Genomic DNA, 15,127 nt, shown 5'->3' on the forward strand with positions numbered 1-15,127 from the left:
CACTGTGCATATTTGCATGTAAACACGTTTTTTTCAGAATTTATTTTCAACAATTTAAGAATTTAAGAATAATGTGTTTACTGTGATTACAGTTTATGAACAAGTCAATATTCATCAGGATTACGAGAACATAATTATCTATTCTTTAATGATTATATACAGGCAATTATCTAGAAATGCAACATATTTGTGACAATAACAACAGAAAATGATGCAGAAATGAACCATATTTATGATTATTTTATGATTATCCGCAGGCAATGATCCAGAAATGCAGTACTGGACTTGTGGGTATAGAGGACTCTGCAGACGGTTCTGTTATGCTCAGGAGTACATCGTTGGTCATCACGGTTGCCCCCGAAGATACAGGTAGACCTGCTACGATCATAAAGAATAACTGTGCAGAACTATTGTAACACTAAATAGCTTATTTTTTGCAAAGACTTTTGAAATGATTGCCCTATTGTAAGATTAACTTAATTTGCTCTGCACTCATTTCCAGGTGCTGTGCTGTGCGGGCTTAGCGCCTGCATGCAGCAAAATAAGGACTGACATCCCCAGTACATGGATAGCTGCACCCAGCCGGATCTGATAACCAACAGCCTTCTACTGGACAAACAACGTTTCAATCCCTCTCAGACCGCTAACATGCAGTGGGATCCGACAACAAGTGCTTTTGAAGTGGACTTTTTATATTTAGACCTAGATCACTTATAGCTATTAGGTGCAATCATAAAGCTGCTGTTGTTGCTTGAAACTGTGTCTGAAGCATCCTGTAATCTCACTTTCTTAAACAACCCTGTGTGAACAGTCACATCTACTCTCCGAGATGCAGTGTTGACAATAAATGCATGAAAGAAAATGACTGATGTTTCTCTTTGATTTTTGTCATTCTGTTTGAATGATATTGTCCCAAATATAATTTTCAAAAATGACTTCACTTTCCATCTGAAAAATACCTTAAATATAGTGCTAACACTAACTCTGCAGCACATTACCCACTTGGACCTAACTTTAGGGATATAACAGCATGAAAAGCAGTGGAGTCTGGCACAGCGCTGTACTGACTGGACACAATGATGGTCAAGTGACTGACCCAAATAGCTGTGATGGAATAGAGCTTTTGTGATTGAAGTGTTATGTCTCTTGTCTGTGTTTATGTTATCTCACCATTCTGTCTGACTGGACAACATTGTCTGCAACAGATGGACTACGTCACGACTGCAAAGCAAATTCATTGTTAAATTGTTTGCCTACCTACGGTCAAAGGTCAAATATCTTTGTTGTTCATCTCTGGTTAATTTATTTAATAAGGAAGAGACATGACTGTTCGCTGAAAAATCAAATATACTCAGCCTGGCCCTGATAAATTATGAATAACTGACATCTAGGAAGCAACTCAAATGATTGCAACATTTAATTACACATCTGAATGTTGCACCCGTTAACATCTGAAGATGGTTGGTGAGCGGTCCGGGCTCGTAGGTGTTAAAGGCATGAATGCTATTTGTAAACATGGGCCGCTGTATTGTGCCCTGCTTTGTCATCTGAGTGGAATCTTTGTGCTATTCAGACAGCGCAGCGTGACCAAACTACAAAGGGATAACCCCCCACAAACCTGTTTACATGAGGCTGTCTGTCTTCACAAAGCTGACAGCTTAAAACACAAAGTTATTACAGGATAGATGTATTTATGAACTGTCAGCGCACAGACTAGCGTTACTGAAGAGAAATGAGAGTCAGGGGATGCTGCGGGCGCTTTTTTTCTGAAGTGAAGATAAATCAAATATATATACTATGCAGCCCTAGTAAGTCCTTATTAGGTCATAGGTGCTTTACCTATGGTCAGCTGTTTTGTATATGTTTTCAACAGGGAACCAATGCCGTTTTCTGAGCTCTGAGCAAAACTGCCAGACTCTATTTAAAAAAACTGTACTTTTTAAATCTAAAAACATGAGGGTTGCTAGTCTAACACTGCCTGATTGTTGTTCTTATGAGTTCTGGGATTCTGTTCATTCTGAATCTGAATGAACAGAATCCCAGACACTTCAATATGGCAACTTTCAATAATGTTTTACTGTTGGGCAAATGTCAATATGTTTTTGACAAACTGAATGACAATCTAATACTTTAGGCCCAAACTTTATTAATTTCTTCACCTACGCTAACCCTGCCATATCTAAATGCCTTCTTGCTTTGGTTATAAGAGTCATTCCTAAGACTTACGATTAGAAGTTTACAGTCTGACCCCAACACAAGTTTTACAAACCCAGTTCCTCATCTAGAAAAACAAACAACTACCCATTCCGGAAATACGACAAGCCCCGATACTACTCCTACTACTCCTACTACTGTGGTTTTTGGCTTTGCAAATCTTGTTGTCAAGCTAATGGAGGTAACATTTGTTCTAATGTTTTAGGCTCCATTGATCTCTCCCTCTGTGTTGACCGGTCTCCTTCACCCTGACATTGAGGGCCATCTCTTGTGCTGCAGCCACCACCACTATCATCTATCTAGTGATGGTATTACCAATGTGACGAGCAATACTTGGATTTCATTAGAAGTAGTGCTTGACATTTAGGCTAGAGTTGAACTTTTGTGTAATCAAAGCAGAGTTTATTCTTCATTCCATTAAGTGCAGTTATACAAGCTCTGCACATGATGTCATAGACTTTTACAACCACGAATTTAGCGCTGCAATTAAACTTTGCGGTTTGATTTTTTTCTGACAGCTGAATTGAATTAGCTCAACTTCAGTTATTTTAAAGAAAGATGTAATGTGCAAATCTGTTAACAAGGATTGTGTACAGACAATCTTAGCTTAAAAATAATACATTTTAAATTAATTTTAAAGTATTTCTAATAACCACAAGGACAAAAGTATATAAACAGTATACTAATAATGCTCTTTTATCACCCAACAGAAGTAACACCCGTGCAATATTGTGCAATCCACGACAACCGCCCCGTAATAAACGCTATCATTGAGATGCTGTTGTTCTTGTATTATAAAGCACAGGTTTTTTTGTCCACACCCTGTTCCAAACAAACTTTGAACTGTCGGTCTTTGTGTTTTGATGATTATCATGGGATGCAACAGCATGAAATAACAATTCCCTTTTATACAGCAGCAGCCAGAACATATATGGTAATCTGTCATATTTATGGCGAAATAATCTCTCCTTTGTCAAATATTCCAAGGGCAGATTGTCAGACAAAGGTTTTGGCTCATGGGAACAAAACCAAATAATTCAAAGAGACTCATTGTGGTCCTTTTCAGCTCATTTCGTTCTTGTTTTTTTGCATCCGTTTGTCCTTTTGTGTCCGTTTGATAATTTTGTTACTGGTTTTGTGGCTCTTTGTAGTATTTTTGATTGACTTTGCAATAAGAAATGCATGTCACCTCAATAAGAACACCTATGGCCATTGCTCCCCGTTTGTGCAGCTAAATGGGAAAAAGTATTTGAAGAATAACTTCAAAACATCAACTGCAAAAATGTACTAAACTAGTTTAGAGGTCACCTATTATGCAAAACCCACTTTTTCGTGTCTTTTATACATAAATATTTGTCCCCTATATGTAAAGAGATTCTGAAAGTTTCAGGAACAAAGACCCCTCTCTTTTTGTCCTGTTCCATTCATATAAAAACCTGTCTGAAAATGAGCTGAATGTACTTGAGTGCAGATTTTGGCCACTTTGTCATAATTTTTTTTTGGCTTGTGTAATAACCAACCGAGGTAACACCCGCCCACTTTATCACCTAAATCTCCTTCTAGAGTACCATAGGCGCTTTCACACCGGAGTACTTTTCCCCCCGAACTAGGCCGATGGGGGGGGGGGAGATTTGGTTTCACAACAAAAAGGATCTGGAACTAGTCCCTAGTTCGCGCTAACATTTTGACCCCCAGATAGTCCCTGCTAGAGAGGTAGTACTTTCCTGAGGAGGAAATGGTTCGTGGGTGTGTCGGCCACACTAAACATCTTTGATTGGCTGGGCGAATTGCAAGCCACGTAAAACTCCGAAGTTTTTATTAACCCAAAGCAGAAGAAGAAGTGACGTCAGCGGCTTCATTTGCCTGTCCTCCCTCAGGGACACGATCTGAGGACAGTTCGAGGGACTTAAGAGTTCGGGGGAACAAGTACCGGGGACAACTACCGGCTAAGTACTTGGTGTGAAAGCGGCTATTGTGTTATTTTTAACCAAATATCTTGCAGAGGGGCGTGGGGAGTGGCTCCTTATTTTAATCTAAAGTTACAGACAGAGAATCAGCACTTATATTGATGAAAAATAGTATAATAGGGGACCTTTAAAGTCTTATTAGTGTCAATTTACATGGGAAGGTGAATTGTAGTGCCATTAAAAACCATACACTTCTGTACGCTTAATCTTGACATTACTGTGCTGAGACAGAAAGGCGCATCTTTAACATCAATTCCAAAACGTTTTGTTTATAATCCAAATACCCTTACATTTACAGTAGTAGAGATCCCAATTTTCCGACCTTAGTGAACAAGTGAGATTTGGTGTTGTGTCTGAAGTGAATCCTTGTTCCACAACTTTTGAAGAACTTCTAAATGTCTATAAATCTAAACTAAAGGGAAATGAGATTGCATTGACAACAGCACTGCTTTCAAACCGTTTATAAAAAAATAAAGAGCCAATCTAACAATCCATGTGCCTGCCAGGACACAACAAAGCGAACACATTAGAACTTAGCAATGTACATATTCATATGATGTTACAGAGCAGGATTAGCGGTCTGTTTCAGGACAAAAACTCTGACTCAATCACAATAAATTGGCAGCAAACATTTGAAAACACAAAAAAACAAACGTACTGGAAATCGCCAAAAGCAGATATGAACTTAATATTGACAACAATAAAACAAAAATTGCGAACGTATTTACATTGATCACTTACTAAAATAGAAACACATCATCCATCTTCTCCTACTCTAATACGCCAACATCTGAAATTAATCCAGTTAAAAAAAAAACGGGAAGATTCTTCAGTCCCAGCCAGTGTGAATGAAAGCTTGGAGATGAGAGGTGCTCAGTGCACATCAGTAGATACAATCACAAAGACCGGCTACCTGAAGCTAATATCTCTCCTCATTAGACCAAGACGATGATGGCATATTTTGTAAAATTCAAGAGAAAAGACCCATAAAATATATTGGCAGTGCTTCAATACAAACAGCATATTAATATTTCAATTTGGTAAAAAAAATCCTGTGGATATATTTCATTCTTTGAAGTAATCTTTTTTCTACAAATGTCAATTTTTGTTCAAGAAGGTGAGTCCAACTCAAGAGCTGGACATTTATTCTGATGCTGTTTGAATTAACGCCTGTCCATTAGTGATGATGATGATGATGATGATGATGATGATACAATGCGCCTGTCGAATATTGACAGCATTGAAGACGCTTTAGGAGACCCTCTGCCTTATATTTTACACTTAGTCAAGCTCTTGGTCATTATAGATAGACATGGTAAACAACATGGAGAAAAGGTAGGGCAAAAAGTATTAACAAAAATAGATCACTGCATGCAACAGATCAATGAAAATAGACCTTGTGGTCTCTGCTGAATGTGCCCCCTCCCATTAGGATGGAGCATGAACACATGCTGCTTCCGACACAGTACACACTCTCAGGAACATGACAGCTGACAGAGTGGAGAAAGTTTACATTACAAAAACAGCCAAAACTCTTCAGTGTTAGCAGACATACTAAAACGATGTACTGTCTCCATGTTGTAATGACAGAATCTAATTGATGACGACAATAAATCATGAAACTTTTGAAATAAATCACTTTCCCTACAGAAAATATCTTGGCGGTTCACCGGGAAAGAAGTCACCGTCTTTCTGGATGTTTTTGGCTGTTTCAAACGCACCTCTCTCATTGTGCATTGTTGTCTTTATCACTAAGACGAGCCCCTTTTCACTTCATAGTGACTTAGGTTTGTGCAATTTAGGAGCTTTTCATATAGTCCATTTCAAAATGTGGACTTTTCACAGCTCTGTTACAAAATAAATGTATTCAGCCCTTAGGCCTAATTTGCTAAAAAAGACAAAACAAACTTGATATTAGGGTTGGAAGATGAGACAAAGATCAACTATAGACTGAATCTAGCGCTGGGGGAATTTGTCAGGCTGTTTTTAATGCACCAAAGATATTTGCATGTCCACCCAAAGGGGATTCAAGGATGTAAACATGATGTACTTAAAGCACAATTTCTATGGCATCGGTAGCTGCAAAAGACCCAGCAATTTGGTGCTTCATTCACTGATAGTCTGCACGGCATAAACACATTACCTGCACTCAAGCGTGGCTTTATAAGGAGACTTCATGTCAGTGTAATGGCTTCTTAATCCAGTGCTGTACTGCTGCTGACCCACAGACGTTCACATGGAGCAAATATGTTGAATACAGCATCAAATGGCAGTTCAATTTGTAACGGTGGCCAATTGGAAATGTCTACTCTATCGCCCAACCCTAACTTGTATAATGCATGGTGATGTGGTGGCACAGATGATGAAAAAAAAAATTAAAAGGCCAAAGACTTTCAAACACATTATAGCCGTGCATCAAACTGGAGCATCAATAGCAATCAGTGCGAGGAAATTATCATACGTGCACCTTTCCACAGTCTGGACAAGTGATGATGTTTGTCTCCAGGTTGAACATAGTTAAGTTCACTCCATGCTTTTATGGTCCTGGAGTATTCTGTTCAGATGGGTGCTTTGCCTCCACGGCTCCTTAAGAATGTTATTTGTACTCTTGGTCCTTTCTGAAATGTCATCATCATCTAAAAAGCTGGAGTATCTGTTAAGGATTCCGATGATTCCTTGCAGTCCAGGGCAGCTGGCTGGTATGCATGGTGGTGGCCTAGTTTACTCACATTCAATGATCTTCAAGGCAGGAGTGGTCATTTGTGAAACAAGTACATCGGCCTCTGAAAACCTGTTGTGAAAAAATGATAAAATGTAATTAAGCTACAATCTTTATGAACATGATATGCATATATATCTTTGCAGACTTACGGCCCGTCCACACTACAGCGTCGACAACTCCAATCTGCCCATTCACTTTGAATGGGGTGACGTCACGTTGCCTCGCTTTTTCGGCGAACTGAATTGTGGGTAGCAGAGCGGTCCGTCTCCGGCGTCAGAAGTTGAACAATGTTCAACTTCTGACGCCGGAGACGCCAGAGTAGCCAGCGCCAGCCAATCAAATCCCGTTTCGGAAAATCTGACAGCTCAAGCCATAGCCAATCAAACCGCGTCTAAACTGGGAGAGATATCCCGCCGTTCATTTCTATATTTCAAAAAAAGTCGGAGGAGAAACTAACTATCGCCGTAGCAAATCACCCGGTTTTGTATGACCAGACCCTCTTCACCTACCGGGATACAAACCGGAGGAACCAGGCATGGAGGGAGGTGGCAGAGACAGTGGGTGAAACTGGTAGGTTTTCGCCTGTTTGGGGAGTTTATATATTGCTCCCATAAAATCCCCGGGGGTTTTTGCTTTGTATGTCGGGGGCGGGAGATTCATGTGATTGGTTGTTGGTCGCATTGCTTGAATAAAATCCCCAAGCTCCAGACACGCACAGCTCCAACCTTTTTTTGAAGCTGTAGTGTGGACGCTCCGTAAGACCCCATTTACACGGGAATGTTTGCGTTTACGCACCGTATGCGTTTTCCAAAGAGGCTTCCGTTCACACGCATTAGATTCATTTAACGTGTCCGTTCACACGAGACCGCTGCAAATGCTGTAGTACATATGCCAGGCCTGTAAGTGGCGCTGCTGCCGCCACAAAATACACCAAAAGCAGCGAAGAAGACCCGGAGCATGGTTGCCATGGTTGCCCTTCTGTTTATTCTCCGCGGTGGACGGCGTGTTCTCCTGCTGTATATCTCTCCGGTAGTCCACCAGCAGATGAAAAACACCCACCTCTCCGCCTCTTCCAAGGGACGAGGGAACCGTGCGGCAGAGTTTCCGTTAAAAAATAATTCCGCCGGTCAACATGTCCGTTAAAGTTTAAATCTTCCGTACAAAATTAGAAAAGTGCCGGTCAGAGGTCTTCTTTGCTATTTATTGACCTTTAAAACAAATTGATAACGACTCTGTTCTCTGTATAATAATATAAGAATAATAAACGGTGCCTGCCTCTCTTTTCCTCCCCCTCTTCTGACAGCCCAGCAGTAGCAGGAGACGTGGGGAGAGGGAGACGGGGCTATTTCATCGTTATCAGAAAATGATCGTATAGAGGCGATCACACGGAGCGTTCTGTTTGCAGATCTATTTACTTTGGGACCCGTTACCGTTTGCGGGGTCCGTTTCTATCGTTTTTTTACGGCCTTGTGTAAACTAAAGGGCTATACGCAAGAGAAACTATGCAGATACGACCCGTTTCGTCCTCGTGTAAACGGGGTCTTACGCAGGGTCGGCTTTGGCTTAGGATCGTTTACCAATGGGAGGTTTAGTGGTTTGATGCCTGGTCCCTGCAGTCAATGAAATTAGTGAATTACCTCTTATTGAGCACTTGGGGGCCCCAAGGTACTCAGAGCTGGTGAAGCCCACCTCTGTTGTAAGGTATGATGGGAACTGGTCAGGTCTGAGGCGGATGCTTTGGAAATTCTTGTTTATGTTATCCTGTCAAGTGAGAGAGAAATGAGAGAGATGTCAGCCAAAGTTTTAAAGGTTCCCTATTATACTGTTCATCAATATATTATAGGTCTCAGATATATGCAAATCATGTCTCTGAGGTGTTTGGCTCGAAATACCAAACAGATCATTGCCACATCCCATAATCCCCTCCGTTTCAGCCCTGTTTCAAAAGTGCTGATTCTCTGTCTGTTACTTTAGATGAAAATAAGGAGCCACTCCACACGCCCCTCTGAGAGATATTTGGTTACAAAGAACACTCTACCTGTATTCTTGTTTGTTTCTTTGCCATGTGATATACCTTGGTTGGTGATTGGCTAATGGTTACACAAGCCAAAAAAACATTGTGACATCATAAAGTGGCCAAAATCTGATCAGCTCATTTTCAGACAGGTTTTTATAGAAATGGATCAGGACAAAAAGAGAGCAAATCTTTCTTCCTGAAACTTTCAGAATCTCTTTACACAGAGGGGACACTTGTTGATGTAGAAAAGATGGATTTTGCATAATAGGTGACCTTTAAATCAGAACGTGCACCTGGGGTTTCTTACCGTCAGCTTCTTCCTCCTCACATAGGACTCCCAGGGCTGTGGCTCCAGGATGAACATGCCCCCCGGACGGAGATGTCTGTAGACCCTCTTGAACAGCCGCTTGAGGCCTCCGTCCCCCCCAGTTCAGGTGAACCCATTTGGTGACGCTCAGGCACATGATCACGTCGTACTCCGGCCGCTGAGTCAAAAGAAGATTGTCGTTCTCCAGTACGTAATTGGCCTGAAGGAGAGAAGAGATGCGATGAGAAAAACATGGCCGTGGCTAAACGGTTTGGTGGTGGTAATAAAAAATAAAAAAAACTTCTGAGACAAACACCTTAGGGGTATCTCCACAGCTAAGAATATGTAGATCAACTCAATGGTTAAAAAAACTAGTTTATAGTCTACGATTGTTTCAAATATTTTAAGTTTTACTCGTCATTTGGTAATTAACAAATAATATAGCATAAAAAAAGATTATATGTGCAATGATTAACTGTTAATAAAGGTTTACCAAAGTAATCTGAATGCAATTGTTATTCTCTCTTATACGCTATGATATGATGCCCTATGATTTATAAAGTAATTATTTCTTTATATCATAAATTAACTTTGGAAAAAATATCATTAACTATAGCATTGATAATAATAAGTAAACCTCATTATCATTTCATAATCTGTCAACAGGAAAATTACAATTAACTTTATTAATGATGGTTATTGTAAAGTGTTGCTGTGATACTGAATGCCTTATTAAGAGTGATCTTAATAAGGCATTCAGTATCACAGCAACACTTTAAAATCATCATCATCATCATCATCATCATCATCATCATCATCATCATCATCATCATCATCATCATCATCATCATCATTCTAATAAAAGGCATAAACAAAGGCAGGAGCTTGGAGGGAGAATAACCAACACGTTTGACTGCTGCGCAGTGAAGAATAATCTGAAAGCTTGTGTGCGGAGAATCCCAGAACAGGATTTGTTTTAATAATTGCTTTGTCCCTTCAAGTCATTTGTCAAGTAAAAAGTGTGTCATTTGATCTGGATCACCATTTAAACAATACTCCCTTTTCACAGGAGACAACAGAAAAAGACACCGGCACGTCTAATAGCTGGAGTTTGGTTGATCACACATTGAAGTCATGTTTAGAGAAGAGATATTCTTAACTCCAAGTCACTGAAATAACATTTTTGTAATAACTTCAATGAGAATTTAGCTTTAAGAGGTAAAAAAAATACCTGCTGTTTTTAATTAAAATATGCTACCTCAAAGTGCTCCCGACTTGAGGGGGGGGACTCAGGGGCTTGTCTTGAGGCTTTCCACTCATTCTTACAGGATAAGCTCTGTGCTGCTGCACTGCCATTATCTCTAATGCCTCGTAGCAGGGAGGAGGCACTTATCGATTTCATTCAGACACACAACGGGTTCTGCATCTAACCTATTCATGTTACTGCCCACGCAAAAACCTCCCAGGCACAAGGCCGCCGGCTAGAAGAAAGCTTGATTAGAACAATAACATATTTAAAAGAGAAAAGCTATCGTAACATTTGTTACATTCTCCAACAAGGGATGGACTGATGCCAATGCCATTTGAAAAAGGTAAGAAGACAGTCTGATTCCTCTTTCCTGCTTTCAGTTCTCAAAATCACTGGCCGCTTCAGGGAATAGTGAGCCTCTTGTATGAAACACACCCAAAGCTGTGCAACACAAACAAAAACACAAACAAGTGCTCACCAGTGGTAATTGATTCTCTTAATACTCTTGTCTTACTGAAGTGATTCAGAGAAACTATGTGAGGCAGATGCTTCCTTATAAAACGATCCAACTATAAAAGATTAAGGCTAACATAACTGTTTTTTAAAAGAGGGGAGAAAGATCCACTGCAAGTGTTTTATTTACTTACCTCTTGAGGCCTTACGAAAATAATTTTAAAAAGAAAATGTTCACTCACTTTGAATATTAATACTCATTTACAAAATTACATATTATTTAACATCCAAAACTGCTATTCATTGTTCTGGTATGTTAATGTGCATCTTGTACAGACAAGCTATGTGGTGACATCTGCATGCTATAATGTGCTGTGGCAATGCTAACCGTTGTCTAGAGGCAAGACCATTATCCTCAGGTTCAACATCTCCTAATTAATTATTTGGGTGTGTTTTAAGATATTTCACAATGGACTAGGGCAAGTTTTTTGACATCATGCTGCTATCATGATGCAGACATATCGCGAGCAGTGCCTAAACCTGAAATACCGGATGTTAATTTGACCTTCTTCTAAACTCCCAACATGCAAAAAGGTTCCCATGTGACTCACCTTGACAAAGGACACATTGGAGGGGAACTCCCCGGGCCGGGTGGTGGAGGATTCTGTCAGAGGAGGTGCAGCGATGGGCCCCCTGGTGATCCGCAGGGACACAGGGAAAGAGCAGCTCACCGAGTGATCAGCGGGGGACGGATCACAATCTTCCTGGTCCATTTCCTCTGTCTTGCCGTCCTGCCTCTGGGTCCCTGCCTCATCTGTGCGACAGGAGTCATTGTCACTTGCAGCCTCTGCAGGGCCACTTTGTCCTTTCGCTGGCTTCCCGTTTTCCTCCCTGCCTTCAGCTTCACTGTGCTTCTTCTCAGAGCCTGTGAGACTCTCTTTCCCATTCCTCTCCTGCTGCTTCGTGCTCTTTTTCTCCTGCGTTGCATGCCTGGCCTCTTGGGTCTGCATCTCAGACAGATAATGTCTGATGTTCTTCCGGGCTGCATGTACCAGTCCATTGTCAATGTCCACGCCCAATATTCGGGCAGGTCTTAGCATTTTGGCAATATAGAGTGTAAGATGGCCTGAGTTGCAACCCAAATCCAGAACCTCTTTACCTTCAAACCACTCTGGACGAAGCACCCGTACCCGGATGTCTTCGCTGGCGCCTGGGTTGCGGTAGCCATAATACTTGTTGTAGTTCCCATACTGGAACTTCTTCTTTTGTTGCTCCTTCGCCTGGTTGTGAGGCTGCTGGTGCTGGCGACCTCCTGGCCCTGGTTTTGCCCCACTCCTTGGTGTGTGGAAGGATTGGGTATTTCTCGACCCCCCCGTTCCACAACTTCTGTCTCCAGATCCTGACTTTCCAAGGGGGGTAGAATGAGTCACAGGGGCCTCTATTTTGCCAGAGGTGCGCCTGCGTTTGCGCCTGCTCGTGTGCTGGTTCGGTGCCCCTGATAAGGCGGATGTGCAATCCTCTAAAGATACAGATGTCATCTCCTCCTTGCTGCTGGCAGAGATGTCAGCTGACGGCTCATGTGAATCCTCGGGGACACTAGAGAAACTGTTGGACTCTTGGAGACATCTGGTGCAGAACATGTGGGCTAACATACCTGGCGGCGGGGGCTGAGGTGGCCGTTTTAACCTCGCTTTTTCCTGATTCTGGGAGGTTAACCTGTGTGGTTGCAATCCCACTAGCAGCTCCCACACCTCCAACTCCTCCTCCTCCATGGTGTCTGTTGCGGTGTCTCTTCCTGCCACCAATCCTGAAGGGGGACACCAAAAAGCTGCTGTCTGCTAGCCCGCTGTTCAGGTTCAGAGGATCTGTGATGTCTCTGGGGATGAGGATCTCCACGGGATCTCTACTCTTCGCAGGCAGCGGGGAAGATTTGGGCGTCTCTGCATTCAGGGCCCTGTTGACCTCCTCATCAAGCAGGGCTGTTCAGATTCAGTGGGGTCGAAAATGTTCCCACCCAGGAGGAAGTTGGTAGGCAGACGGAGTCACTCTCAGAGTTGGCCCTCCGTCTCCTCTTGCCAGATGTCGGATGCTTGAAACTAGAGGTCGCTGTGTTGCGGCGCTTTGTTAGTTTTGTTTGTTGCGGTTGTTTGGAATGATGAAAGCTGTTCCTGGGATTGATGTTATTCTCGTTTCCTCTCGCTCCCTGTCCTGCATCGTCAGATTGGGAGAGCGCTTCAGTCACGATGGTGTGTTTTGTTGAGGCTTCAGTGTCTGAGACTGGACAAGCAGCTGCAAAATCAGGAGTGGCTGCGGTACCCTCCACCATGACAGAAATGTTGCTGTAACCTCCAGTACATTCTGAGAGCTGCAGAGCTGAAGTAGAGCTGGCCTGTGGACTGCCCGTTTTTACAGTATCCTCATCAACAGACATCTCTTTTGGTTTTCAGGGCTGGTGCAGACATGGAATTTCTTCTGGATCTGAAAGACACAGAAAACACAAATAACAATTTTAATTTAAGTTGAACAAGTTTAAAAAAACATGTAACGATAATTATGTTAACATATATGGCAATATGATTCACAATATTGTGGGGATAATCATGTATTAAGGTTTACCTTTATTGAAAATATATTTAAATTATTATGATTTTTATCATTTTATGAAGTCTTTAGAAGAGACCCTAAAGAATGAGTAAATATGGTATTCAGACACATGCTTAACAAACATTGAACTAGTACATATTGTGAAAAAAACGATATGAAAAATGATTTCCCCAAAAAATTAATAGTTATGTAGTTAATATCATATGAATAGTTACATACAAAAAAATAAAAGTATTATTTTTGTGAAGTAAGTTAGATTTGCCTGTTGACAAAACAAAAATGGAGCACATTAGCAAATGTGTGGCTGCTCCAGAATCCTTCTAGACCCAGAGAGTGTGTAATACTTTGAATTAACACACATGGCAAACAATGCATCAATCTATTTTATGGTATTTATCTACATTGCATAAGCTGTAATTGGGTGCTTTAGGCTGGAGGAACCCAATACATATCAAAATATTGATTTATTTTAAATCAATCAATCAATGCAATGGGTCTGCATCTCAGACAGATAATGTCTGATGTTATCAGACAAAAACAAGTAATTGAATACAGAAAACAATGATATGAAGTTATTAAAAAGAGGTTGGTTGACTAAGTCATAGAATAAACCGATGAGGTATCCTTATTGCTATATTCAGACATTTAAATACAGTCAATGATGCACACACTGAACTGCATTATAAAGTCACTTATATCGACAAAACTACAACATTATACTTCTGACATTCTCAAACTTAAGTCCAGGGACCTGAAAGTCAATAGGGTCAGTTTAAGAGTAAGCCTTGGCCAATCATTATGTGTTTTACAGAAGAGGATGTACCAGATCAGGTGACCCTCTACTTTCCACTGACATTTTCTATCATGTCACAATAATAACAAATGTCTCCACATTAAGATGCAGGGTTTCTGGTACTATGCCATTATTAGATTAGCTATCTGACATGTGAAGCTGTGTCTTAGCAGGGGGTTACTGACCTGAAAAGTTGAGGAGTCCCAGTGTTGAACAGTTATCTGGTTAGCAGGCTAGCTCCTAGCTTGGGCCAGGAGACTGAAACGTCGACTAAACGTGCAGCTCTACTCCGAACAAACAGCCCTTACTACACACACAGTCAAGCACCCACCTCGATATGCTGCCGTCCAAACCCCTCCTGAAATCGTGGTTAAAATAGCACAAAGTGGCACTATATACCAGATGGCGTGCAGTCAACAGTGTAGAGAGAATCAAAGTAACAGTCTCACCTCTCGGTGCTCCCCGCCTCCGGCCGGACTGTCACTGCCGCGCACTCTCTGATGCTAACGTTAGCAGCTAGCTCCAAGAGTCCTACATCAACACACCCGTGGCAGGCGACGCGAACACGCCAGTAAACACAGCGAGGCGGTCCTCCTGCAAGTCTGTCCGCGGATAAGCCTGCTCTGTCCTCCAAAGTGTCCTGTCGACTTATTCGGTGAACTCCCACTCGCCCAGTGTCGGTCAGGTTGGTGAATACATTACTCCGCTCGCTGATAGAGTCGGCATGGCGGCGCATCCGGGCTCCGAGCTGTAGTCAAGATGACTGAGAGAGTGGGGCGGAGATCCGAGGCTGGGAGTAGA

At 41.7% G+C, this 15,127-nt stretch overlaps 2 protein-coding genes across 2 annotated transcripts; one reads left to right on the plus strand and one right to left on the minus strand.

Moving 5' to 3' along the window:
• The first annotated feature begins 211 nt into the window (after positions 1-211).
• defbl2 (defensin, beta-like 2) lies at positions 212-843 on the plus strand. The gene is given in 2 exon segments (XM_071205441.1): positions 212-369; positions 503-843. Coding segments are annotated over 2 exon segments (180 nt in total). The 3' UTR covers positions 525-843.
• A 3,784-nt stretch (positions 844-4,627) lies between these two features.
• mepcea (methylphosphate capping enzyme a) lies at positions 4,628-15,102 on the minus strand. Its single transcript, XM_034098525.2, is given in 9 exon segments — positions 4,628-6,972; positions 8,541-8,664; positions 9,228-9,344; positions 9,346-9,447; positions 11,541-12,593; positions 12,595-12,912; positions 12,915-12,967; positions 12,970-13,407; positions 14,776-15,102. Coding segments are annotated over 8 exon segments (2,193 nt in total). The 5' UTR covers positions 13,361-13,407; positions 14,776-15,102; the 3' UTR covers positions 4,628-6,937.
• Between the last annotated feature and the right edge of the window lie 25 nt (positions 15,103-15,127).

This window comes from Pseudochaenichthys georgianus, chromosome 14 (assembly GCF_902827115.2).
Source record: "Pseudochaenichthys georgianus chromosome 14, fPseGeo1.2, whole genome shotgun sequence".
Lineage (NCBI taxonomy): Eukaryota > Metazoa > Chordata > Actinopteri > Perciformes > Channichthyidae > Pseudochaenichthys > Pseudochaenichthys georgianus.